Consider the following 23,714-nt stretch of genomic DNA (forward strand, 5'->3'; position numbering starts at 1 on the left):
AACAATCCCATTACAAGCCGGGGCTGAGGCAGGAGGGCTCATAAATCCCTCTGCTAAGTGACGAGGCTCCAGACGCTAACAGGATTCTGCGGCCGGAGCGTTATTGCCGCCAGATTCCAATCGCTCCCGGCTTTTCCCAGCCTCCCCAGCTCCAGCCTGACATTTATCTCCTGCAAACAACCACCAACACCTCCCATCCTCCCTGACGAACGCCCAACCTTTCCCACGGAGTTGTTTAACACCATTAGGGGGGTTTTATTGCCGCCGGTCCCTCGCTGCCCGCGGCCGGTTGCTCCGTGACATTTATTAGGAGAACTCGTTAGCCACGGAAGGCTCCGAGGAGCTTTATTTAAATGAGGGATAATTTGTTTGCGCGCCCTCGTTCCGTGTGATTTCCTTGGTTTTTTTATCCCCCCCGCAGCCCCGGCGCGGCAGACGGCGGGAGCCTCTCGGGGAGAAGCCGACAGCCAATTACCAGGTGAAAAGCTGGGAATTAAGTGGCATTTTGGGAAGTCACTTCCCAGGTGGGAAGGGCTGCTCGGCCTTGGGATCAAGGGATGTGGCACGGAAGGAGTTACACAAGGTTAAAACTCAGTTTGGGCTTGGCTTAAAGCAGCTTGGCTTAAAGCAGGGGTGTTGAGCTGGTGGTGAAGGAACTGGAGGGGGTTTTGATCCAGAAAAACACACTGGGAGGATCCTCCTGGAATCCCCTGAATGCAAACATTCCTGTGAAAATATCCCACCCGGAATCCAGGGTTTAACCATCCCTTTGGAAAGGTCAGGGGCCTCCATGGCAGGAATCACAGGGATGGAGCAGCACAGAGTTTATCCCACTCTGGGAATCCAGTGCTGGGTGTGCCCTTTGTCCCCTCTGGGAATCCACTCCTGGATATCCCCATTTTTCCATTCTGGGAATCCATTCCTGGATAATCCCATTTTTCCACTCTGGGAATCCACTGCTGGATGTGCCCTTTGTCCCCTTTGGGAATCCACTGCTGAATTCCCTCCTTTGTTTATTATGGGAATCCACTCCTGGATATTCCCGTTTTTCCATTCCAGGAATCCAGTGCTGGATTCCCTCCTTTGTGCCCTCTGGGATCCAGCCCAGGGGTGGGTGTGGGGTGTTTTCCAGAGCAAATCCAACCCATGGATAGTTATGGGGATATTTTCTGAAGTGTGGCCTTTTCCCACCTGGATCCAGCCTGTGGGGAATGTGGGGCGTTTTCCCAAGCAGATCCAACCCCTGGCAGGGTGTGGGGGTGTTTTCCCACCTGGATGCAACCCATGGGAATGTGGGGTGTTTTCCCACCCAAATCCAACCTGTGGGGTGGGTGTGGTGGTGTTTTCCCACCTGGAGCCAACACATGGGGAATGTGGGATTGGGCAGGAATGAAGCCCAGATCCAACCCATGGGAATTGTGAGGTGCTTTCCCACCTGGGATCCATCCCATGGGGAATTGTGAGGTGCTTTCCCACCTGGGATCCATCCCATGGGGAATTGTGAGGTGTTTTCCCACTGGGATCCAACCCGTGGGAATTGTGGGGTGTTTTCCCACCCAGATTCAAGCCATGGGGAATGTGGGGTGTTTTCCCACCTGGATTCAAGCTGTGGGGAATGTGGGACCGGGCAGGAATGAAGCCCAGATCCAACCCATGGGAATTGTGGGGTGTTTTCCCACACAGATACAAACCATGGGGAATTGTGGGGTGTTTCCCAGAGAGAATCCAACCCCTGGCAGGGTACGGGCTATTTTCCAACCTGGATGCAACCCATGGGGAATCGTGGGGTGTTTTCCCAGTGGGATCCAACTCCTGGGAACTGTGGGGTGTTTTCCCACTGGGATCCAGCTCCTGGGAACTGTGGGGTGTTTTCCTGCAGCCCGGTGCCTGCAGCCCATGGATGAGGGCTCCTGCCAGCACCATTCCTTGCTCTGGTACTTCCACGTCCCCACCAGCTCCTGCAGGCCCTTCCTGTTCGGGGGCTGCCGAGGGAACAGCAACCGCTTCCCATCCCGGCGGGAATGCCAGCGCCGCTGCCAGGGCCCCCCAGGTGAGCCTGGGCCCTCCAGATTCCCCCCTCCTCCAGCCAGGAGCGAGGCCAGAGCAGGAAAACCCACCCAGGGCTTGCCCACTCCCGCTTCCCGAAGGCGGAAGCGCCAGGAAGCCGCGGGGTTTTCTTCCCTTCCCCATTCCCAGATCATTCCCAGGAACTCCTGGACGTCGCCCCTGGGTTAATTCCATGGGTGGGATGGGCATGGATCCACCTGGACACCCGGTCCTGATGTTTTGGACACATTTTGTATGTTCCAAGGACTGGAATTTTGCAGGAATTTGGGGATTTGTGCCCTCAGAACCCTTTGGAATGTTCCATCCAAGCTCACTCTGACATCTCCAGCCTCCAGGCAGAACCCAAAGTCTAATCCAGACCAGTTTAGGTCTGGATTAACAGCCAGGGCTGGGGTCTCACCTCATCCAGGGGTTCAATGGGAAAATCCCCTGGAAGCACAGCTTGGCTCCCATTGCCGGATCCAGGGGTTTTGGGATCCATTTGTGTGGATTTTCCCTCATTTCCAGGTCATCCCAGGGAAAATGGGGCCTGGCAAGAATGCAAACCCCGCTCCAAGCAGGGCAGGAGCTGGGACTGATCCCAGCTTTCCAAGGAAAATATTCCTCTCTGGGAATTCCTTCTGCCTGGAGACCTTTGGGAAAAAAATCCATAAATTCTCCACAATCCATTTTAAAAAATCTCTGGTGAGGTTCATCTGCTCTGGGTTTGAGGAAAACTTTAAAAAGAGAGAGGAATTAAAGGCTCAGATCCATAATTTTGGGAATCACTCCAAGGGCTTGAAATCCAGGCCCAGCAGCACCAGGAAATGAGTGAAGCTCCTCCTGCCCAATTTTTTTCCAGGGAATTCCCTGGATTTTTTTTTTTTCCCATTCCCTGGAAATTTTTTTCCCAGGGAATTTGCTTTAGGAGCCACTGGGAACTTCACGAAGCGGCTGAAGGTACCTCCAGCACGGTCTGTGGGAAGAAACAAGCACTGGGAATGGGATTAATCCCAATCCAAGACAGATCCCTGAGTCCTCCACATTCCTGTTTTTCCTGGCTGATCCTAAACAGAGCCAGGATCCAGCCAGGATTGGGATATTTGCTTTTTGTGGATGTGGGATGGGACAATCCCGTGGTGCCAGGGACCTCCCGAGCCGCTGTGAGCTTGGGAATTCCAAGAGGGAGCCCAAACTGCAGCCAACATTCCCATTGTTTCCCTCTTTTTCCCAAACCAGGCAGAGGGAGATGAGCAGCTCCAAGTGCTTCATTTAAATCCAACGGGATTGGGAGGAGTCACTCCAACACCTCTGGGATGGACAAGGAAAACAAACACCAAAATGTTGGGGAAAAAGAAAAAAACTGGAATTATGGACATTATGGGATGAGGAGAGGGAAACCTCTGGATGCTCAGGAAAAGGAGGATGGGAAGGGCAGAATTCCTGAGCCAAACCAGGTGGCACAAATTCCCAAGTTTTATTTTTGTAAAATAAACGTGTCTCGATGCTGTGGAATTCTGGATCACTCACCTGGGAAGAGGGAAACCCTGGGAATGGCAGAGAAAGGTGGGAATATCTATTTTTCCAGCTGGATCAGGTGGAGCCCCATCCCTTTTGGCCTGGCCCTAAGTTCCCTGGAGCCTTTAGGAATTTCCACCTCCTCCTCCACTTGGGAATTCCCTGGGCAGGTTAAAAGGAACCATCCAAACTCTCCAAGAAAAAAACAGGGAGCCAGGCTTCTCCCTAAAAAATGCCACTTCCAATTCCTTGAGGAGCTTGGAGCTGCAGCTTGTGGAAATCCAGTAAGAGGGATCCCAAATCCCTGGATTTTGGTCTCATGGAGACACAGACACAGCTGAGAGGGGTCCTGCTCTATGGGACAATCCCTGGGAAAGGTTACAGGATTTCCAGTGGGAAAAGAGGGATTTATTAAAAGTTTTCCAGGTAATTTGGTAAAACTGAGCTCAGATTTCCCAGGTTTCAGCATTCCCAGGTTTCAGCATTCCCAGATTTCAGATTTCCCAGGATTCAGGGCTGGCTCTTTGCTCCTGGTAGCACAGGTAGGAAACTTATTCTCTTCAATCCCAAAATCCCAGGATTTCCAATGGGAAAACAGGGATTTATTAAAAGTTTTCCATGTAATTTGGTAAGACTGAGCTCAGATTTCCAAGTTGTCAGCATTCCCAGATTTCAGATTTCACGGGGTTGGCCCTTTGCTCCTGGAAGCACAGGTAGGAAAAGGATTCTCCTCATTCCCAAAATCCCAGGATTTTCCTCATCCACAATGTCCCAGGCACTGAGGAGGGAGGAGCAGAGATTTGGGGACTTTTCTTCCTTTTCCTCCCCCAAAAAAATGAAAAACGTGGAATTTTGGGAATTTTGTAAGCCTTAGTAAGGAGCCGTTTCCAGAGTGACAATTCCAGCCTCTCCTCCCGAAATCCTGGTCTGTCCTGAGATGTCCTTGGGCAGGAAAAACATTCCAGAAAAATACTTCCTGGGAGAAGAAACAAAACATTCCCAGTGGGAAAATCGGCGTCACCTGGAATTGAGGGATTGGGCTTTTCCACAGGGTTTGGGAACAAGTGGAATTCTGGGAAACATTCCCACATTTTCCCATTTTCCTGGTTTCCCTGGGTGAATTTACCCAGGAATGCTGAAGGATGCTGATCTTGGCATGCTGCAGCCTCTGGAATCCAACACCCCAGGGAATATGGAATGAGTGGAGTTCCAGCCCCAAGGGAGCTGAGACCACACAGGGAAATAAAGGATTTGAAATAATCAGGAAATCATCCCATTCCCAAATTAAATGGGCAAAAATGATCAGGGAAAGGGAGGCAGGAGGTTCCCTGGTTGGAAAATCATGGAATGGTTTGGATTGAAGGGACTTTAAGGATTATCCAATTCCACCCCATCCATGGCAGGGACACCTCCCCTATCCCAGGCTGCTCCAATCCTTCCTTGGGCACTGCAGGGATGCAGGGGCAGCCCCAGCTGCTCTGGCAATCCCAGCCCAGCCAGGAATTCCTCATTGCCAAGATCCCATCCCTGGCTGCCCTCTGGCACTGGGAGCCATTCCCTGGGTGCTGTCCCTGCAGGCCTTGGCCCCAGTCCCTCTGCAGCTCTCCTGGAGCCCCTGCAGGCCCTGCAATGTGCTGGAAGCTCTCCCTGGATCCTTCCCTTCTCCAGGGGAACATTCCCAGCTCTCCCAGCCTGACATTGGATCCATCTCCTCTCCAAGACATTCATGGACCCAGGGCCTTCACTTGGAATCTCAGCAAACCATGAAGGGTCTCCCTTCCCTTTTCCTCTCTTTTCTCTCCTCATTTTCCATAAAAATCCCTCGGGATGGATTCTGAGTGTCCCAAATCCCAGAATCCCAGAGCAGTTTGGGTGGGAAGGGCCCTCCAAGCTCATTCCAGGGACACCTCCCCTATCCCAGGCTGCTCCAATCCTTCCTTGGGCATTGCAGGGATGCAGGGGCAGCCCCAGCTGCTCTGGCAATTCCAGCCCAGCCAGGAATTCCTCATTCCCAAGATCCCATCCATCCCTCTCCTCTTCCAGTTTAAAGCCATTCCCTGTGTCCTATTGCTCCATATTAAAACCCCTCTTCCCTCCATTCCATTAAGGATAACAGCCTATTCAATAATTAAGTGCTCATTAAGAACTCAAACTGGAATTTTCTCCCAAATCCAAGAGCAAAAATCCCTCATCCCACCTATGAATCCCTTGGGAGGCTCTTCCCAGCTCCTCTGGATGCTCCAGGACCAGGAGGCCAAATCCTTCTCCAGCCTTTAGGATTTGGGATTTGGAGCCAAAAGTTTTGGGAAGTTCTCACCGAGGCTGAGGAGACCCCAAGCAGCAGAAATTCCATGAAAATCCTTCTTAGAGCTGGGAATCCACAGGGGCGGAGGCAGCAGGAGGGGAGGAATGGACCTGTGGGATTTGGGAGCCTGAGGAAATTCCCTTCCTGTGTTGTTATTCCCAGAATTTTTTGGGACAATCCCTTCATTTTCCCTTTCCAGCCCAGTGCCATCCCTAAAAATCAGACCTCACTTCCCTGGCTTTGGAATTTCTCGGCAGCTTTTGGCTCCAAATCCCAAATCCAAGGAAGATTTGGGCTCCTGGTGCTGGAGCATCCAAAGGAGTTGGGAAGAGCCTCCCAAGGGAATGATTTGGCTCAAAACCTTCCACCAAAATCCACATTCCTGAGGGCTCCAAGTGATTTAATCCAGGTTTGGAAGAGCCGGGAAGCGAAAACCAATATTTAGGCAGGCCTAAGGTTGAGTTCAGTGGATTGAACCCAGCTCAAATTCCCATCAGAGCTCGGGGAAGCTGAGAACTGGAATTTTTTTTTTTAATCTTCCATGGATTAATCAAATGTTCCCTATGGATTTGCCATCCAGGTTTTGGCAGGGCCACGGCATTCCGGGAACGGAGCCCTGGAGCTTCCCTGGAAATGTCAGGGCAGCCTAATCGAGTTCCTTGAAATTATCTTAGGCCAGGAGAGGGGGGAGAGGCTTCAGGCTTCCTGGTGGCTTTCCAGGCTCCGAAGCAGAAAATTCCTGAACATCCTTTGGAGAAAGGCCTTGGGAAAAGCCAAGCTGAGCAGTGGAAATGTGGGATTCAAAGCGCGCCACGCCAGCTGGGATTCCTCATGGAATCTGGAAATAAGGAGGGATTTTGGACTGGGATTTGTGGCTTGGGGAATGCAAACCCGTGGATTTAGGGGCACTCCAGGAGGGGATTCCTGGGATATTGGGTGTTGGAATATGGACCCTGCATCCAGCCAGGGAATGTCGAAACCCCCCCGGCCGCAGCTCCGGTGTCCGCAGCAGTTCCTAAGCAACCCCGAGGATGGAGAGGGATGGAGAGGGATGGAGAGGGATAATTCCGTAATTGGATAACGAGCCAGGCCTGAGCCTCACCCGGCACCCTCGGGATGTGCCCAGGGATCGGATCCAGGGAAGGAGCCGACAAAATCCTGCCAGGTGGAAAAGCAGCCCAGGAAATCCCAGCTGGAATTGGGCTCGTTAATGATGGATTCTTACAGTGGGAGCAATTAAAGATGCTGTTAATGGAGGGCTGGAATTAATCCCGGGATGGCTGGGTTGGAAAGGATCCTAAAGCTCATCTCATGGCCAGGGACACCTCCCACCATCCCAAGGTGTTCCAGGCCTCATCCAACCCGGCCTAAATCTTGGAAAAGCTCCTGTGACTCCACCATCCTGCCATCCACACCCTTTTGGGGTGAAATCCATGTCCCTGCTCCCAAATCCCAAATCTCCATCCCTGTTCCCACATCCCCATACCTCTTCCCAAATCCCCATCCCTGTTCCCAAATCTCCATCCCCATCCCTGTTCTCAAATCCTCATCCCTCTTCCCACATCTCCACCCCGTTCCCAAATCCCACATTCCCATCTCTGTTCCCAAATCCCAATCCCTGTTCCCAAATCACCACCCCTGTTCCCACATCTCCATCCCCGTTCCCAAATCCCACATTCCCATCCCTGTTCCCAAATCACCACCCCTGTTCCCACATCTCCATCCCCGTTCCCAAATCCCCATCCCCACTCCTCTTCCCAAACTCCCATCCATAATCCATTTTTTTGCCCAGGGGAGGCAAAAAATCCTTGGAAAATCCTGGAAAACCTTCAGTGCCTGGCAGGAAAGGGGGAAAATCAGGATGGGTTTGTCCCAGGAAATCCAAGGAGAAATCCCACCCTGGGCTGTTTGTCCTGCCCCGTTTGGCTCCTGAAACCACCTGGAAAATCCCAAAAAAACTCCTGGAAAGGCACCAAAACCCACCTGGAGGGAATGAAACATTCCCTGAGCTCTTCCAGCCTTTTCCAGCTGTGGGATCAGATCCCAGTTCTGGGTGCAGGAAAAAGCAGGAGCAGCTCCAAGACTCAGATGCTTGGGATAAAAATGGATTTTCCACTGGGACACAGAAAATCAGGGAAAATTCCCAGAACCTGAGTGAGGATCCAGGATCCCTTCACAAATTCCTGGATTTTTTTTTTTTTTTTTTGTCTGTGCTGCCCTCGTGGCCAGGGAGGTGCAAAAATCCCTTTGGAAAAGGGGCAGGAATTGCAAAAGAGGGGAAGAAATAAAAACATTCCAGGAAAATTTGGAGGATTTGGGATTACTTTTCCTCTTCCACCACTTTTTTCCTCCTCTTCCCTTGGAGGGAAAGCAGCAAAATCCAAGTTTAATTCCAAATTTAATTCCAATTTTAATCCCAATTTTAATTCTAATTTTAATCCCAAATTTAATTCCACGCCCAGGAGCTGCTGCTGGAATTGGATTCTTTGGTTTGGCCCAAGTGATTTTTGGGAATTTTCAAATTAGCCTCAAATCCAGTTCATCCCAAGGAGCTTTCCTGACATTCCATTGGCATCCAAAGCTCCAGGCTTCAATTAATTTAAATAATTAATTTAAATAATTAATTTAATTTAATTAATTGAACCAATTTAATTAATTCTCAGGAAGATGAAACACGGAGAGCTCTGTGGAAATCCAGGGATGCAAATCCCCTTGGAAAAGGTGAAAAACAAAAAAAAGTGCAAAAAGGGCAAAATAACGATTCAAAATTTTGTATTCCCAGCTCTCCTCTTCCCTTTGGATGGAGTTTTCCAATATTTGGGAAAACTTTATGGATTTGAGCTGTTGGAAGGAGCGAAAATCCCCCCCAAAAATGGGGCTGGAACGAAGAGAAATCCCACAAAATCCCCTAAATCAGCCTCGTGGCAGAGGAAGGGATTGCTGCAGGATTTTATGGAAATTCTCCTCCTTCCACAGCCTGGAAAATGCAAATTGAGCCCTAAAAATTGGGGGGAGAAAAGGGACAAAGCCAAGCAGAAAGGTCCTTTTTGCCCCTCAATGCATCCATGTCCAACTCCCTCATGGAATTCTGGTGCTGGAAGCACCCAACGGGATCCCCTGGGCCTGGCAAAACTTCTGGGATTTGGGAATTTTTTTGTGTTTTCGAAGTTCCTGGGGTGGAACGACCCCAAATCCCTGATTTTCCCCGGCTTGTGGAGATGAAACTTTAACGAGCGATGATTCACTCCGGGAAATTCAGCTCCAGGGAAAGGTGAGGAGAGGTGGGATCCCAGGGATATGTGTGGGATTGCTCCTCACGTCCTGCATTTCTCATAAATTCAGGACTTTTTCAGGGAAACTTTTGGGAAGTTTGAGGCCTCCGGGTCCTGTGGGTGCCCTCAGATGTCCCTGGCCCAGCTCTCTCTTTCCCGAGGGATATTTTGATGGAATTTTGGAATTTGATGGAATTTTCCCCTTGGAAACACAATTTTCCTGCAGCAAATTCTCCTCCTCAGGGTGAGGAATTCCAAACTTTGGCAGCCAAAAAAGTCGGATTTGCTTTCCAAGGGATGAACCAGGACATTCCTTCTTTTTTTCTGCCTTCCCTTCCCTGCTTTCCCTTAATAAAACCACCATGAAAATTCCATGTCTGAAACATGGAAAATTCCATGTCTGGAGCGTGGATTTGCCTCCTCCAAGGACATTTTTCCCTCCCCAACAAAGATTTTGTAGGGAAAATAAATTTGTGGGGGAATAAAACTCAGGAAAACAGCCCAGGATGGGATCCGGAGGTAGGGAAGTCTCTCAGTCCCTTGCCCTGATCCTTTTCCTTGGAAAAATCCCTCATGTGGCTTTTCCCACCCAGCCCCTTGTGCTGGAGTCACCTGGGAGTTTTCATTCCCAGAAACAGCTCCAAAATTCCAAACATTTGGGGAAAAAATTCCCTTCCAGGCCTCAGGGAAGGAGGGAAACCAAAACCTCATTCCAGGAGCTGGAATGAGCTGAGGTGGGAAAGGAAGGAATTGCTGGAGAGGGGGATCCCGACTGGGCGGAATTCCCAAGGTTTGGAGGCGAAGGGGAGCTCCCACCATTCCCAGCTCAGATCCCGGATCCTCATCCAGGAATTCCCACAATTCTGGCTCCTTCTCTCCAGGCCAGGATTGGAAACACCTCCCCACCCTAAATCAGAGGCCATCCCGGCTCTCTGCTGGCTCCAGGGGTTTCTCCAGGGATTTTCCCCACTTTCAGCAGGATTTGCCCCATTCTCAGGGATAACTGCTCCCCTCCAGCTCACCAAGGGCTTTTCCAAGGAAGTTCCAGAAGGGAATTTTGGACAGTTTGGTCCTGGTGCCTCCAGGAGGATCCAGCCCTGCTACAAATCCATGGTGGGACCCTTTGGAGGGACCTGAGATCTTCCTTGGATCATATGGAAAAATCCCTGTTCCCAAATCTCCATCCTTGTTCCCAAATCTCCATCCCTAGTCCAAAATCTCCATCCCCATTCCCAAATCTCCATCCCCATTCCCAAATCTCCATCCCTGTTCCCAAATCCCCATCCCTGGTCCCAAATATCCATCCCCGGTCCCAAATCTCCATCCCCATTATTGTTCCCAAATCTCCATCCCCATCCCCATTCCCAAATCTCCATCCCCATCCCTGTTCCCAAATCTTCATCCTTATTCCTAAATCTCCATCCCTGTTCCCAAATTTTCATCCTTATTCCCAAATCCCCACCCCTGTTCCCAAATCCCCATCCCCATTCCCAAATCCCCATCCCTGTTCCCAAATCCCCATCCCTGGTCCCAAATCCCCATCCCAATCCTCTTCTGCTCCCAAACCTTGGGGAATTCCAGGAGTTTCCCCTCTGGGCTCGCTGGGACCAGTCTGGTGCTGGGAGCCCAAACTGGGAATTTTCCCCACCTGCTGCTGTTTTGGGATGATCCCAAATCCCAGTCCTGCTGCAGTTTCAGGGAATTGCAGCTTTTCCCCCTCACCCCACACCTCGTCCTTCCCATCTTCTCCCAAAGCCTCACCTGGGATTGGTGCAAACAAATCCTGGAAGAACTTTCCCAAAATTCCCATTTTCCAAGGGTTTCCCTGCATGAGTGGGAAGAGAAAATCCCCTGGAAATGGGAAAAACAGGGAAAACCCTTCCAGATCCCCACATGGGAAATAAACCCACATTTTTTGGGATAACCTCAATCCATGGCATCCTCAGAGCCGGAAAAACCTTCGGAATTACAACACCCCTGCTCCCAAGGGGACAGGAGTGACCCTACAGATCCCAGCACTGACGCCAGCCCCGTTTTGGGGTGACTCTTCCCAGATTTTGGGATCTGACGTCGTTTCCCCCCCCCCCCCGCCCCAATTCCCGGTTTTTCCTGCGGATGGGGAGCGGCTCCATGACGTCACCGCCTCCCTCTGACCTCATTGGAATGAAATCATTCCCAAGCAAGGCTGGAATCACGACTCCAACCCCGTGATCCCTGGGATTTTTATAAATACACCAGGGAGGGGGAAAACGTTTCCAGAGAGAGGGGGAAAAAAAATCCCAATCCCTGGGAAAAAAAAAAAAAAAAAAAAAAAATAAATCAGGGAGGAGAAGTTTGGGAAAGGCTCCTGATGCCTCTTTCCTGGGAGTGATTCCACGGCAAATCCTTCCCATCCCAAGCATCCAGGAGAAGCAGGTGAGTGCCTGGAATTCATTTATTCCCCCAATTGCAGAAACTTTAAATATTTCTGTGTTTTTCTTGGGATATCAGATTCCAGGGTTTGGGGCTTTTTGGGACTGAGAGACTTTTCTACCTCCGGATCCCATCCTGGGCTGCTTTCCTGAGTTTTACTCCCCCACAAATTTATTTTCCCCACAAAATCTTTGTTGGGAAGGGAAAAAATGTCCTTGGAGGAGGCAAATCCACGCTCCAGACATGGAATTTTCCAGGTTTTTTTTTGGGGGGGGTGTTTTTTAGGGGAAAAAAATAGGCAAGGTACGGAAAAGCAATCCAAGATATTTTGATATCAAGGGATTCGTAATTCCCCTCACCCTCCCTCCTAGGAAAATTATTTTTTTTTTTATTCCAGCAATTTTTGGGAGGCAGATTGGAATAGGCAGCATGGGAAGGATTGGGAAATTTTGGGGAAAAGCAAAATTAGGGAGATGAATCCCTGCTGTCAGTGCGGGGATGGGGAGGGGAGCGAGGCACGGCCGCCCTCCCGTCCCACCGAGCCCGCCCGGATTTGGGGAATCCAAATCCGAGCCCCGGGAAAAGCGGCGGGGGCAGCCCCAGGCGGAGCTGAGGGAGTCTCCAGGTCCCATTCCCGGGCTCATCCCAGACTCACCTGGGGAAATCCCGCTCCGTCCCGGTGCCCTGCCGCAGGGAGAGGCAGCGACGGTCCCGGTTCTCCCGGCTGGAATGAGGCGATTTTCCGCTTCCCAGCCGAGCTGCGGGAGGCTTTGCAGGGTGGGCAGCATCCCAGTAAAATTCCTGGAAAACGCTCCCGGCTCTCCCAGCAATTCCCAGCGGGAGGAGCGGCTCGGGCAGCGCGGATTAAATTCCCATTTCCTCAGATCCACCGCCGGTGCTTTTCCTCCTTTTCCTGCTCTTTTTTCTTTTTTTAGCAAAGAGAAAACCCCAATTCCAGCTTTTTCCCTGCTCCATAAAAACTTCCTGGAGCGGTGGGGCACAACCCACCCCCACCCCCGGCAAAAATAAACCCAATCCCAAAAAAAACCCAAAAAAATCAGCTTTTCCTAGTTTGTTTTTTTTCCTCATTCCTGCTCCTTTTCCAGAATATCCATCCCGGCGAGGAGCAGGAATGGGTGTGGATGGCTTCAGCCGCGCTTTCCCCTTGTTCCGCCTTTCCCTTTGCTCAGCTGACATTCCCGGAGTTTTGTTGAGCGGGAAAAGCTGGAAAAATCCCAGGGAAAGGGGCTGGGTTCAGCCCGCGGTGAGGGGGATGAGATTCCAGGCGGGGCAGGAACATCCCTTGCCAGCTCTGGAAGGGCTTTGGGGATATTCCCCTTTCCCTTCCAGGATTGGGGTGGGAAAATCCCAAATCCCTGAATTCCCTGAATTCCCTGAATCCCCACCCCGAACATCCCATCCTGCAGGAGCTCAGGGTGGATGGAGGTGAAACACAGCTGGGAAAAAAGGGGAATTTTGGGGTGGGGGGAATCTTCATCCCATTCAGGATTGCAGCCTTGGATCACATGGAAAAAAAAACCCTGTTCCCAAATCTCCGGAAAACCCTCATTTTATTTTCCAAGAAAAAATGAAATCCCGGGATATGCTCGTGTTTAGATGGCCAAACGTGGGATTTGGGGCTGGAGGAAAGGAGAGTTTGGGGTCCTCAATGATCCTGATGTGGGGGACGAGAGCCTGGGGAGGGTTTTCCTCCCTTGATCCTGCAGGAAAAGCTTTCCCTGGATCATTCCCTGGCTGCTCATCATCCTCTTCCTCTCCCATCCGGATCCAGGGAAACGTGGAGGGGATTTTGGGGGATTTGGGAATTTTGGATTTGGGGGTTTTGGGAAGGGGTGAAATGGGAGGCAAAGGAGGGGAAAGGGAGCAGCTCCCTGAAATCCTGAGGGGGGATTGGCACGGCCAAATCTCCCCTTGGGAAGGGGGAAAGGGAAGAGTCCAGGGAATGAACCTCCCAAATCTCTCCCCTTTTCCATGGAGAGCAAAGAGCAGAATTAAGGGAATAAACCTGCCCAAAATTCCAGCTCTGAGGAATTGCAAAGGGCAAATTTAAGGGGAAAGAACGTTCAAAATTCCCTCTCCAAGGACAGATCTAAGGGCAGATCTAAAGGGAATAAACCTGCCCAAAATTCCCACTCTGAGGAACAACAGAGGGCAAATTTAAGCGGAAAGACCTTCCCAAAATTCCTTCTCTAAGGGATGGAAAAGGGGAAGAGTTAAGGGGATGAAACTTCCCAAATCTCTCCCTCCCTGGACAATAAGGGGCAGAGTTCATGGGAATAAACCTGCCCAAAATTCCCACTCTGAGGAACAACAGAGGGCAAATTTAAGGAGGAAAAAAACCTTCCCAAAATTCCTTTTCTAAGGAATGGCAAAAGGCAGAATTTAGAGGATGAAACTTCCCAAAATTCCCACTCCAAGGGATGGCAAAGGGCAAAATTTAGAGGATAAAACTTCCCAAACTTCCCCCTTCACAGGCAATAAAGGGCAGATTTAATGGGAATAAACCTGCCCAAAATTCCCTCTCCAAGGAAGGGCAAAAGGCAGAATTTGGGGGATGAAACTTCCCAAATCTCTCCCTCCATGAACAATAAAGAGCAGAGCTAAAGGGATAAACCTGCCCAAAATTCCCTCTTCAAGGGATGGCAAAGAGCAGAATTAATGGGAATAAAGCTTCCCAAAAAATTCCCACACCAAGGGATAGCAAAAGGCAAAATATAGAGGATGAAACTTCCCAAATCTCTCCCTCCATGGACAATAAAGGGCAGAATTAAGGGAATAAACCTGCCCAAAATTCCCACTCTGAGGAATAGCAAAGGGTAAATTTAAGGAGAAAAGACCTTCCCAAAATTTCCAGAATGGCAAAGGGCAGAACTTAGAGGATGAAACGTCCCAAAATTCCCTCTCCAAGGACAGACCTAAGGGCGGAGTTAAAGGGAATAAACCTGCCCAAAATTCCCCCTCTGAGGAATGGCAAAGGGCAAAATTAAGGGGAAAGAATTTCCCAAAATTCCCTCTCTAAGGGATGGAAAAGGAAGTATTGAGGGGGATAAACCTGCCCAAAATTCCCTCTCCAAGGAAGGGCAAAAGGCAGAATTTAGAGGATGAAACTTCCCAAAATTCCCACTCCAAGCAATGGCAAAGGGCAGAACTAAGGGAATGAACCTGCCCAAAATTCCCACTCTAAGGAACAGCAGAGGGCAAATTTAAGCGGAAAGAACTTCCCAAAATTCCTTCTCTAAGGGATGGAAAAAGGGAAGAGTTAAGGGGATGAAACTTCCCAAATCTCTCCCTCCCTGGACAATAAGGGGCAGAGTTCATGGGAATAAACCTGCCCAAAATTCCTTCTCCAATGGATCATGAAAGGCAGAATTTAGAGGACAAAAATTCCCAAAATTCCGTCTCCAAGGACAGACCTCAGGGCAGACCTAAAGGGAATAAAGCTGCCCAAAATTCCTTCTCCAAGTGATGGCAAAAGGCAAAATTTAGAGGATGAAACTTCCCAAATCTCCTTCTCCCTGGACAATAAAGGGCAGAATTTTAAAGGGAATAAACCTGCCCAAAATTCCCACCTGGAGGAACAGCAAAGGGCAAATCTAAGGAAAAAGGACCTTCCCAAAATTCCCTCTCCAAGGGATGGAAAAGGGAAGAATTGAAGGGATAAAACTTCCCAAATCTCTCCCACCCTGGGCAATAAAGGGCAATAAGGGAATAAACCTGCCCAAAATTCCCACTCTGAGGAACAGCACAGGGTAAATTTAAGGGGAAAAGACCAAAATTTCCACTCCAAGGGTTGGCAAAGGGCAAAATTTGGGGGATAAAGCTTCCCAAAATTCCCCCTCCACAGACAGGGAAGGGCTATTTTGGAATGAGCAGGGGACAGATCCCAGACCCTGGGTTGAGTTTGGATGGATCTGAGGAACGTCCCCCATTCCCAGGGGCCTTCCCAACACCTCCCGCTGCTCCACGGGACGGAATCTGCCGCTCCCAACCCCAAAATCGGGGACGGAATTCCAGCCCCAGGCTGAGGTCCCCGCCGCCCCCGGGATGGAATTCCGGCCAGGAATTGCCGTGCGAGCCGCTGGCCACAAGATGGGGCCAGAAGATTGGGAATTCCAGCAGGATTCCAGGGGTTTGGGGAATGTCAGCAGGATTCCAGGTTTTTGGGAATTCCAGGCTTTTGGGAATTCCAGTAGGATTCATGGGGTTTGGGAACTCCAGCAGGATTCCAGGGGTTTGGGGAATGTCAGCAGGATTCCAGGTTTTTGGGGAATACCAGAAGGATTCCAAGGTTTTTGGAATTCCAGAAGGATTCCAGGTTTTTGGGGAATGCCAGCAGGATTCCAGGGGTTTGGGGGAATATCAGCAGGATTCCAGGGGTTTGGGGAATGTCAGCAGGATTCCAGGGGTTTGGGAATGTCAGCAGGATTCCAGGTTTTTGGGAATTCCAGGGGTTTGGGGGAATGTCAGCAGGATTCCAGGGGTTTGGGAATGTCAGCAGGATTCCAGGTTTTTGGAAATTCCAGGGGTTTGGGGGAATGTCAGCAGGATTCCAGGGGTTTGGGAATGCCACCAGGATTCCAGGAGCTCGGAGAGCCTGCGTGGCCTCGGGGCTGCCTGGGGACATTTTTCCATCCTGGAATGGGCAAAAAGCCCCACGGGAGATCCTTGGTGGATTGTTGGGAGGGGTCAGGTGGGGGTAAAGGGAGATGGGGAGGGCTTGTGGAGCAGGAGAGTTGTCCAGGGATTTACAGCCCCCAAAAATGGGCCCAAAAGACCCAAAAAGACCCAAAAGTGGCCACGTTTCACGTAGGAGGCTCCGGGGGGTGGGGCAAGCCCGGAGCACACGGGGCCATCGCCCGGGATCGGCGTTCCCACATCCCTTTGGGACTGAGGGAGGCGGGACGGGCTCGAGGAACATCTCCGGTGGCTCCGGGGTGAGCAGGGGACAGGGAACGTCACCCTGGCGGCAGCCGGCGGCACCCAGGGGCGCTCCCGGGAGCTGGAGAGGGATCCATGGGATCCCAAACAGGGCCCACAGCAGCCGCGTGTGCGCCCTGGAAGATTCCCTCCATGGAAAACCCACGGAAGCTCCACGAAGGAAGAGCAAAATGCTCCTCCTTGTCCACGGAAGCTCCGCGGGAGTTCCATGGAGGAAAGGCCAAAACCTCCTCTCCATGGAAGTTTCATGGAAGTTCCATGAAGGAAAGGCCAAAACCTCCTCTCCATGGAAGTTTCGTGGAAGTTCCATGAAGGAAAGGTCAAATCCTCTCCTCCATGGAAGCTCCGTGGAAATTCCATGAAGGAAAGGCCAAATCCTTCTCTCCGTGGAAGTTCCATGGGAAAGGCCAAATCCTCCCTTCCATGGAAGCTCTGAGGAAGCTCCATGGAAACTCCACGAAGGAAAGGCTAAGTCCTCCTCTCCATGGAAATTCCATAGAAATTCCCTGAAGGAAAAGCAAAATCCTCCTCGTCCATGGAAGCTCCATGGAAGTTCCATGAAGGAAAGGCAAAATCCTCCTCTCCGTGGAAATTCCATGGCAGTTCCATGGAAGTTCCACGAAGGAAAGGCCAAATCCTCCTCTCTATGGGAACTCCACGAAGGAAAGGCCAAATCCTCCTCTCCATGGAAGTTTCATGGAAATTCCATGAAGGAAAGGTCAAATCCTCTCATCCATGGAAGCTCCATGGACGTTCCACGAAGGAAAGGCCAAATCCTCCTCTCCATGGAATCTCCATGGAAGTTCCATGAAGGAAGGACCAAATCCTCCTCTCCATGGAAGCTCCGTGGAAGTTCCATGGAAATTCTATCAAGGAAAGGTCAAATTCTACAAACCATGGAAGCTCCATGGAAACTCCATGAAGGAAAGGTCAAACACTCTCATCCATGGAAGCTCCATGAAGGAAAGGTCAAATCTTCCTCTCCATGGAAATTCCATGAAGAAAAGGCAAAATCCTCTAAACCATGGAAATTCCATGGAAATTCCATGAAGGAATGGCCAAACCCTCAATGGAAGCTCTGTGGAAGCTCCATGGAAACTCCACAAAGGAAAGGCTAAGTCCTCCTCTCCATGGAAATTCTGTGAAAGAAATGTCAAATCCTCCCCTCCACGGAAGCTCCAGCCAAATCCTCTCCTCCATGGAAGCTCCATGGAAGTTCCATGAAGGAATGGCCAAGTCCTCTCCATGGAAGCTCCATGGAAGCAAAGACCAAACCCTCACCTCCAAGGAAATTCCATGGAAGCTCCTTGGACATCCCACCTCCCACCAGCACCCCAAAGCCGAGGCCTGGAGCTTGCATCCCCAGGAAGCTCCTTCCCACCTGCCCCAAAATTCGGATGGGACCTGGGAGGTGAGTCCAAGAGCGCAGGGAGGAAAGTTCAGGGATGGGGAAGGGATGAGGAGATGAGGATCTCTCTCCCCATGGGAAGCTCACCTCCCTCTCCCGGCCAGGCCAGCGCCATGTCCCACCCCAGGCTGCTGCTGCTCCTCGTGCTGCTGGGAGCCGCTGGCGCCGGCCACGCCCTGAGCCTCTCCAGCGCCGCCTCCATCCTCAGCTGCCTCCAGGCCGCCCTCGCGGAGCCACGCCGGATCCTTCCCGAGGACAACGCCGTCCTGGAAAAGCGCGGCTCCGCCTCCCCGTCCCTGGAGGAGGCGTCCCAGGAGGACATGGAGGAGGAGGAGGAGGAGCTGGGGAAAAGGACATTCCCGGGGGACGGCCACCACAAATACGTGTCCCAGGCGCAGGGCAAGGGCAAGACCCAGCAGAACCGGGCCAAGAGCGACCGGCGCACCAAGGTGACGCTGTCCCTGGACGTCCCCACCAACATCATGAACATCCTCTTCAACATCGCCAAGGCCAAGAACTTGCGGGCCAAGGCGGCGGCCAACGCCCACCTGATGGCCCAGATCGGGCGCAGGAAGTGACTGGGGGCCACCCGAGGGGACTGATGGCCGGCTGGGACATCGGCCCTGGCTGGCTGTGACCCATCGAGCCACCCCACATCCGTGTTCCTCCTCCTCCTCCTCCTCCCCGCTCTCCCCCGCCGTTCCTTCCGGACGTTTCCACGCGCAGGGAAGAGGTTCCTGTCCCCAGCAGGGCGCAGGGGACGCGTCACCCGGGAAGGTTCCTGATTAAAGCTGCCATCTCTGGAGTTTCCAAGGCTTTGTTGTCCCATCTCCTGCCCCAGCTGCTCCGTTGGGTCCGTAGGGATTCCTGAACCTCCCCCAGCTGGGCCTGGTGGCCCTGTCCCCACCACAGCCCTCCCAAATCCCGCCATGAGCTGTTCCTGCCATGGCCACCAACCCACTGGGAAGGGACAACCTCAGGAGGGATCTCCCTGTTCCTCCTCTGGGGACATCTCTGAGTTTGTCACCAGCACCTTCAGCAACAACCTCCCCACCCACCTGGCCCCAGTGTCCCCCGATAGGTCCCAGCCATTGTCACCCACACCCCTCCGGTGTCCCCAATGGGTCCCAGCCATTGTCACCCACACAGCCCCAGTGTCCCCACATGGAGCCATTGTCACCCACACAGCCCCAGTGTCCCCAGTGGAGCCCAGCCATTGTCACCCACACAGCCCCAGTGTCCCCAGACAGGTCCCAGCCATTGTCACCCACACAGCCCCAGTGTCCCCAGTGGAGCCATTGTCACCCACACAGCCCCAGTGTCCCCAGTGGGTCCCAGCCATTGTCACCCACACAGCCCCAGTGTCCCCAGTGGAGCCATTGTCACCCACACAGCCCTGGTGTCCCCACATGGAGCCATTGTCACCCACACAGCCCCAGTGTCCCCAATGGGTCCCAGCCATTGTCACCCACACAGCCCCAGTGTCCCCAGACAGGTCCTGGCCATTGTCACCCCACAGCCCCAGTGTCCCCAGTGCGTCCCAGCCATTGTCACCCCACAGCCCCAGTGTCCCCAGTGGGTCCCAGCCATTGTCACCCACACAGCCCCAGTGTCCCCAGTGGGTCCCAGCCATTGTCACCCACACAGCCCCAGTGTCCCCAGTGGGTCCCAGCCATTGTCACCCCACAGCCCCAGTGTCCCCAGTGGGGCCATTGTCACCCCACAGCCTGAGGTGGGTTTGGATCCCAGGAGCCGCCGGTGGCTCCGTGGCTGCTCAAAGCCCACCCTGGGTCCCATCACAAATCCCCCCCTGTCCCTTCCCACTTTCCCTCTGCTGTTTTCCAGCTGGTCCAGGCTCAGCTCTTCCTCCACCGACCATCCCTGCTCCTTCCCTGCTCTCACCACCCTCCACCTTGGAATATCCACCCCTTCCACTGAACCTTTCTCTGCACCTCCCAGCCCCGCCGGAATTCCACCTCTTCCCGCATCCCTGCACGCAGCAGGTTTGGGAGGTGGGGGAGAGACCTGGGAAAGCAGTTTGGGACAGAAATCTGGGAGAGAAGTTTGGCCCTTCTTCCCCAGGAGGTGCTCAGCAAGAGGAGGAAATGAGATCCCACCAGCCCCATCCAGGGCACGGCCACGGGGACATTCCAGGTGGGACACCACGGGACAGCCAGAGGGCTGGAGAGGTCCTGGTGGGTGTGAAATGTCCTGGAGAGCCACCAGAGGGACAATGACCCAAATTCCCAGTGTTCTCATCCAGCAGGACACGGACACGGTCCCCATTTTCCATGCAGGGAAACTGAGGCACGAGGAGAACAAGGCCACACCTGCTCTGTGTCCAGTTGGTCACTCACCCCTTTGTGGGCTGTCCAGGTGTCCCAGGCTCAGCCTTCGGGATGCTCAGAGGATCCTTGGAAGGAGGGATTTGCTCAGAGCCCAGGAGAAATCCCTGCTTTGAGCAGGAAGCTGGGAGGGGTTTCCCACCGGGATTCCCAGGAAAGTCCTGCTCCAGGCTGGGAACAGCTTTTCCTCCCACCAGCCCTGCCTGGGAGCCTTTCCCAGCTCCTGGCTGGACAAGGAGAACATCCAGGAGAACATCCCAGCCCTGTGGGACAGACGGGAATTGCAAACGTCACCTGCCTGGAGCTCCCACAGGATCTTCCCCCTTTAGGGAAGGAAATTCCCAGGGAAGTGGAAGGGATGAGCCCAGGGATCCGTGGGCTCCAGGCAGAGCTGAGGCAGGGACAACTCTTATCAGCTGATAAGGAGTGGGATCCTCCCTTCCCAGCTGCCTCCCAGGGAGAGCCCCATCCACACCTGGCTCCTGGATAAACCCTTCCCAAATGGATCCTTCCCAAATGGATCCTCCCCAAACTGACCCCTCCCACATGGATCCTTCCCAAATGGATCCTTCCCAAATGGATCCTCCCAAAACTGACCCTTCCCAAATGGATCTTTCCCAAATAGACCCTTCCCAAATGGATCCTTCCCAAATGGATCCTCCCAAAACTGACCCCTCCCAAATGGATCCTTCCCAAACAGACCCTTCCCAGATTAACCTTTCCCAAATGGACCCCACCCAAATGGATCCTTCCCAAATTAACCTTTCCCAAATGGATCCTTCCCTAATTGACCCCTCCCAAACAGATCCTTCCCAAATGGACCCTTCCCTATTTAACCTTTCCCAAAAGGATCCTTCCCACATGGAAGAGCAAACCAGGGGTGCTGCAAGAGCTCCCACATTCCCAAGGACAGCAGGATTCTCAGTTCCATCCTGGGATCGAGGAGGATCCAGCCCCACCTGCTGAGGGACAGATTCCAAAAGTACATTCCCAGTGTTTAGGGAACACACCCACGTTCACATCCATGGGGGTTTGGCTGGGAAAACCAAGGCAATTCCCAGCAGGAACGGGACAAGGAATGGGATGGATTTGTAGGGAATTCCGCCGGGAGCTCTGGAGCAGGGGCTGCAGGCCCACCTGGAGCCATCCCTGGTGGAATGAATCCCCTTCCCAGGATGCCTGCCCGGCTCCTGGAATGTCCTGTCCCACAGCCGGGACATTCCTGGGATTCCAGCCCTGCCCAGGTGGGGCTGGGACCCCTTATCCCGGGATTTGGGGCATTCCCACCTGCCAGGAGCTCCTCATGGATCCCCCCAGCACACGGACAGGAGATGGAAAATCCAGCGCAGGGCGAGGCCCTGCCCCAGGTCCCAGCTCCATCGGCTGCTGAGTGGGATCTGCTCCCTGCTATTCCCACGTGCTTTTCCTTGGATTCCTCATCCGTTCCCTTCCTGAACAGTTTTTAAGGATTTTTCCCGGGAACAGCCTCATTTCCTGCTTTCCTCAGATGATCCCAAACTCTCCACTGAACCCAAGCAAGGTTTGGGACAGACCAGGAATGTCCAAGGGGACCAAACCATGATTCCCATGGAGCTGTTCCCACATCCCAAATCTGGATAAAGTTTTAAAATTCCTTTTTTCCAGCCTCTGGGACACCTCGTGTCCACAAATTCCTTGATTTCGTCTGTTTTGCATGGAAAATAAAACCATTGTCCACCTGCAATGGGATTGGTCTCACTGGTGACTGCAGTCCTGGCTTTGTCCCCTCTCCCACAGCTTCTCCAGGACATCCCTAATTCCCCATTTCCTACGGAATTTTTATCCCTGTTTCAGGGAAGGGCCACGCTGAGGGGTGGGAGTGGGATCCAGCTCCATGGGGAAGGCTTTGGCTTTTCATTACCCGTGGTTTGGGCTCAGGGAGGAAGAGGAGTCAAAATTTGGGTTGAAGGAGGCCAAATTTTCATGGATCCAATGCTGGAAGAACCATCCCAGCCCCACGATCCCAACCCAGGAGCCCCATCCCCAGCAATTCCAGCGTTTGGGAAGTGAGGGTGGAAAGCAGAAATCCCATTCCCAGCCCTGTGGGTTGCAAGGGAAGTTTGGAAAATGAGCTTAATCCTTTAAATAATTTTTTTTTAATTATTCCCTCCTCCAAAAAAATAATTTTCCTAAAAATTAGCTTAATCCTGATAATATTACCTTAATCCTTTAAATAAATTCATTTTTTTTAATTGATTCCCCCACTAAAAAACAATTAATTTTCCTGAAAATTAGCTTAACCTTGCAAATATGAGCTTAATCCTTTAAATAAATTCATTTTTTAAAATTTATTCCCCCGTAAAAAACAATTAAAATACTTTTCCTGAAAATTAGCTTAATCCTTTACAAATTAGCTTAACCCTTTAAATATGACCCTAATCCTTTAAATAAATTAATTTTTTTTAAATTTATTCCCCCATCAAAAAGTAATGAAAATAATTTTCCTGAAAATTAGTTTAATCCTTAAAATATGAGCTTAATCCTTTAAATAAATTCATTTTTTTAATTGATTTTCCCCCCAAAAAACCAAAGAAAATAATTTTCCTGAAAATTAGCTTAACCCTTTGAATATGAGCTTAATCCTTTAAATAAATTCATTTTTTAAAATTGATTCCCCCCTGAAAAAATAATGAAAATAATTTTCCTGAAAATTAGCTTAATCCTTTACAAATGAGCTTAATCCTTTAAATAAATTCATTTTTTTAAATTGATTCCCCCACTAAAAACCAATTAAATAATTTTCCTGAAAATTAGCTTAACCCTTTAAATATGAGCTTAATCCTTTAAATAAATTCATTTTTTAAAATTTATTCCCCCACCAAAAAAACAATGAAAATAATTTTCCTGAAAATTAGCTTAACCTTGTAAATATGAGCTCAATCCTTTAAATAAATTCATTTTTTAAAATTGATTTTTTTAATTGATTTTCCCCCCTGAAAAAATAATGAAAATAATTTTTCTGAAAATTAGCTTAATCTTTTACAAATGAGCTTAATCCTTTAAATATGAGCTTAATCCTTTAAATAAATTCATTTTTTAAAATTGATTCCCCCACCAAAAAACAATGAAAATAATTTTCCTGAAAAGTAGCTTAACCCTTTAAATATGAGCTTAATCCTTTAAACAAATTCTTTTTTTTAATTGATTCCCCCCAAAAAAACAATGAAAATAATTTTCCTGAAAATTAGCTTAATCCTTTACAAATTAGCTTAACTTTGTAAATATGAGCTCAATCCTTTAAATAAATTCATTTTTTTAATTTATTCCCCCACTAAAAAACAATTAAAATACTTTTCCTGAAAATTAGCTTAACCATTTAAATATGAGCTTAATCTTTTAAATAAATTCATTTTTTTAATTTATTCCCCCACTAAAAAACAATTAAAATACTTTTCCTGAAAATTAGCTTA

At 50.8% G+C, this 23,714-nt stretch overlaps 2 protein-coding genes across 2 annotated transcripts in view; both read left to right on the top strand.

Annotated features, from left to right (window-relative positions):
• Positions 1 to 3,561, top strand: part of LOC136557330 (collagen alpha-1(VII) chain-like) — a 95,873-nt gene extending 92,312 nt beyond the window's left edge. Inside the window, exons 80-82 of the mRNA XM_066551065.1 lie at positions 422 to 478; positions 1,880 to 2,050; positions 3,286 to 3,561. Coding sequence (XP_066407162.1) covers positions 422 to 478; positions 1,880 to 2,050; positions 3,286 to 3,299 — 242 coding nt within the window. The 3' untranslated portion in view covers positions 3,300 to 3,561. The remainder of the gene's footprint in view (positions 1 to 421; positions 479 to 1,879; positions 2,051 to 3,285) is intronic.
• Positions 3,562 to 11,437: 7,876 nt separating this feature from the next.
• On the top strand, positions 11,438 to 18,728 carry UCN3 (urocortin 3). Its single transcript, XM_066550352.1, has 2 exons — positions 11,438 to 11,556; positions 18,025 to 18,728. The coding sequence occupies exon 2, from the start codon at positions 18,034 to 18,036 to the stop codon at positions 18,496 to 18,498; it is 465 nt and encodes a 154-aa protein (XP_066406449.1). The 5' UTR covers positions 11,438 to 11,556; positions 18,025 to 18,033; the 3' UTR covers positions 18,499 to 18,728.
• Positions 18,729 to 23,714: the final 4,986 nt, after the last annotated feature.

The sequence above is a fragment of the Molothrus aeneus genome, chromosome 5 (genome assembly GCF_037042795.1).
Source record: "Molothrus aeneus isolate 106 chromosome 5, BPBGC_Maene_1.0, whole genome shotgun sequence".
Classification (NCBI taxonomy): Eukaryota; Metazoa; Chordata; class Aves; order Passeriformes; family Icteridae; genus Molothrus; species Molothrus aeneus.

Bases quoted from the DNA above. Each gene is read 5' to 3' on its own strand.
- UCN3 (XM_066550352.1), top strand. From the start codon at position 18,034: ATGTCCCACCCCAGGCTGCTGCTGCTCCTCGTGCTGCTGGGAGCCGCT.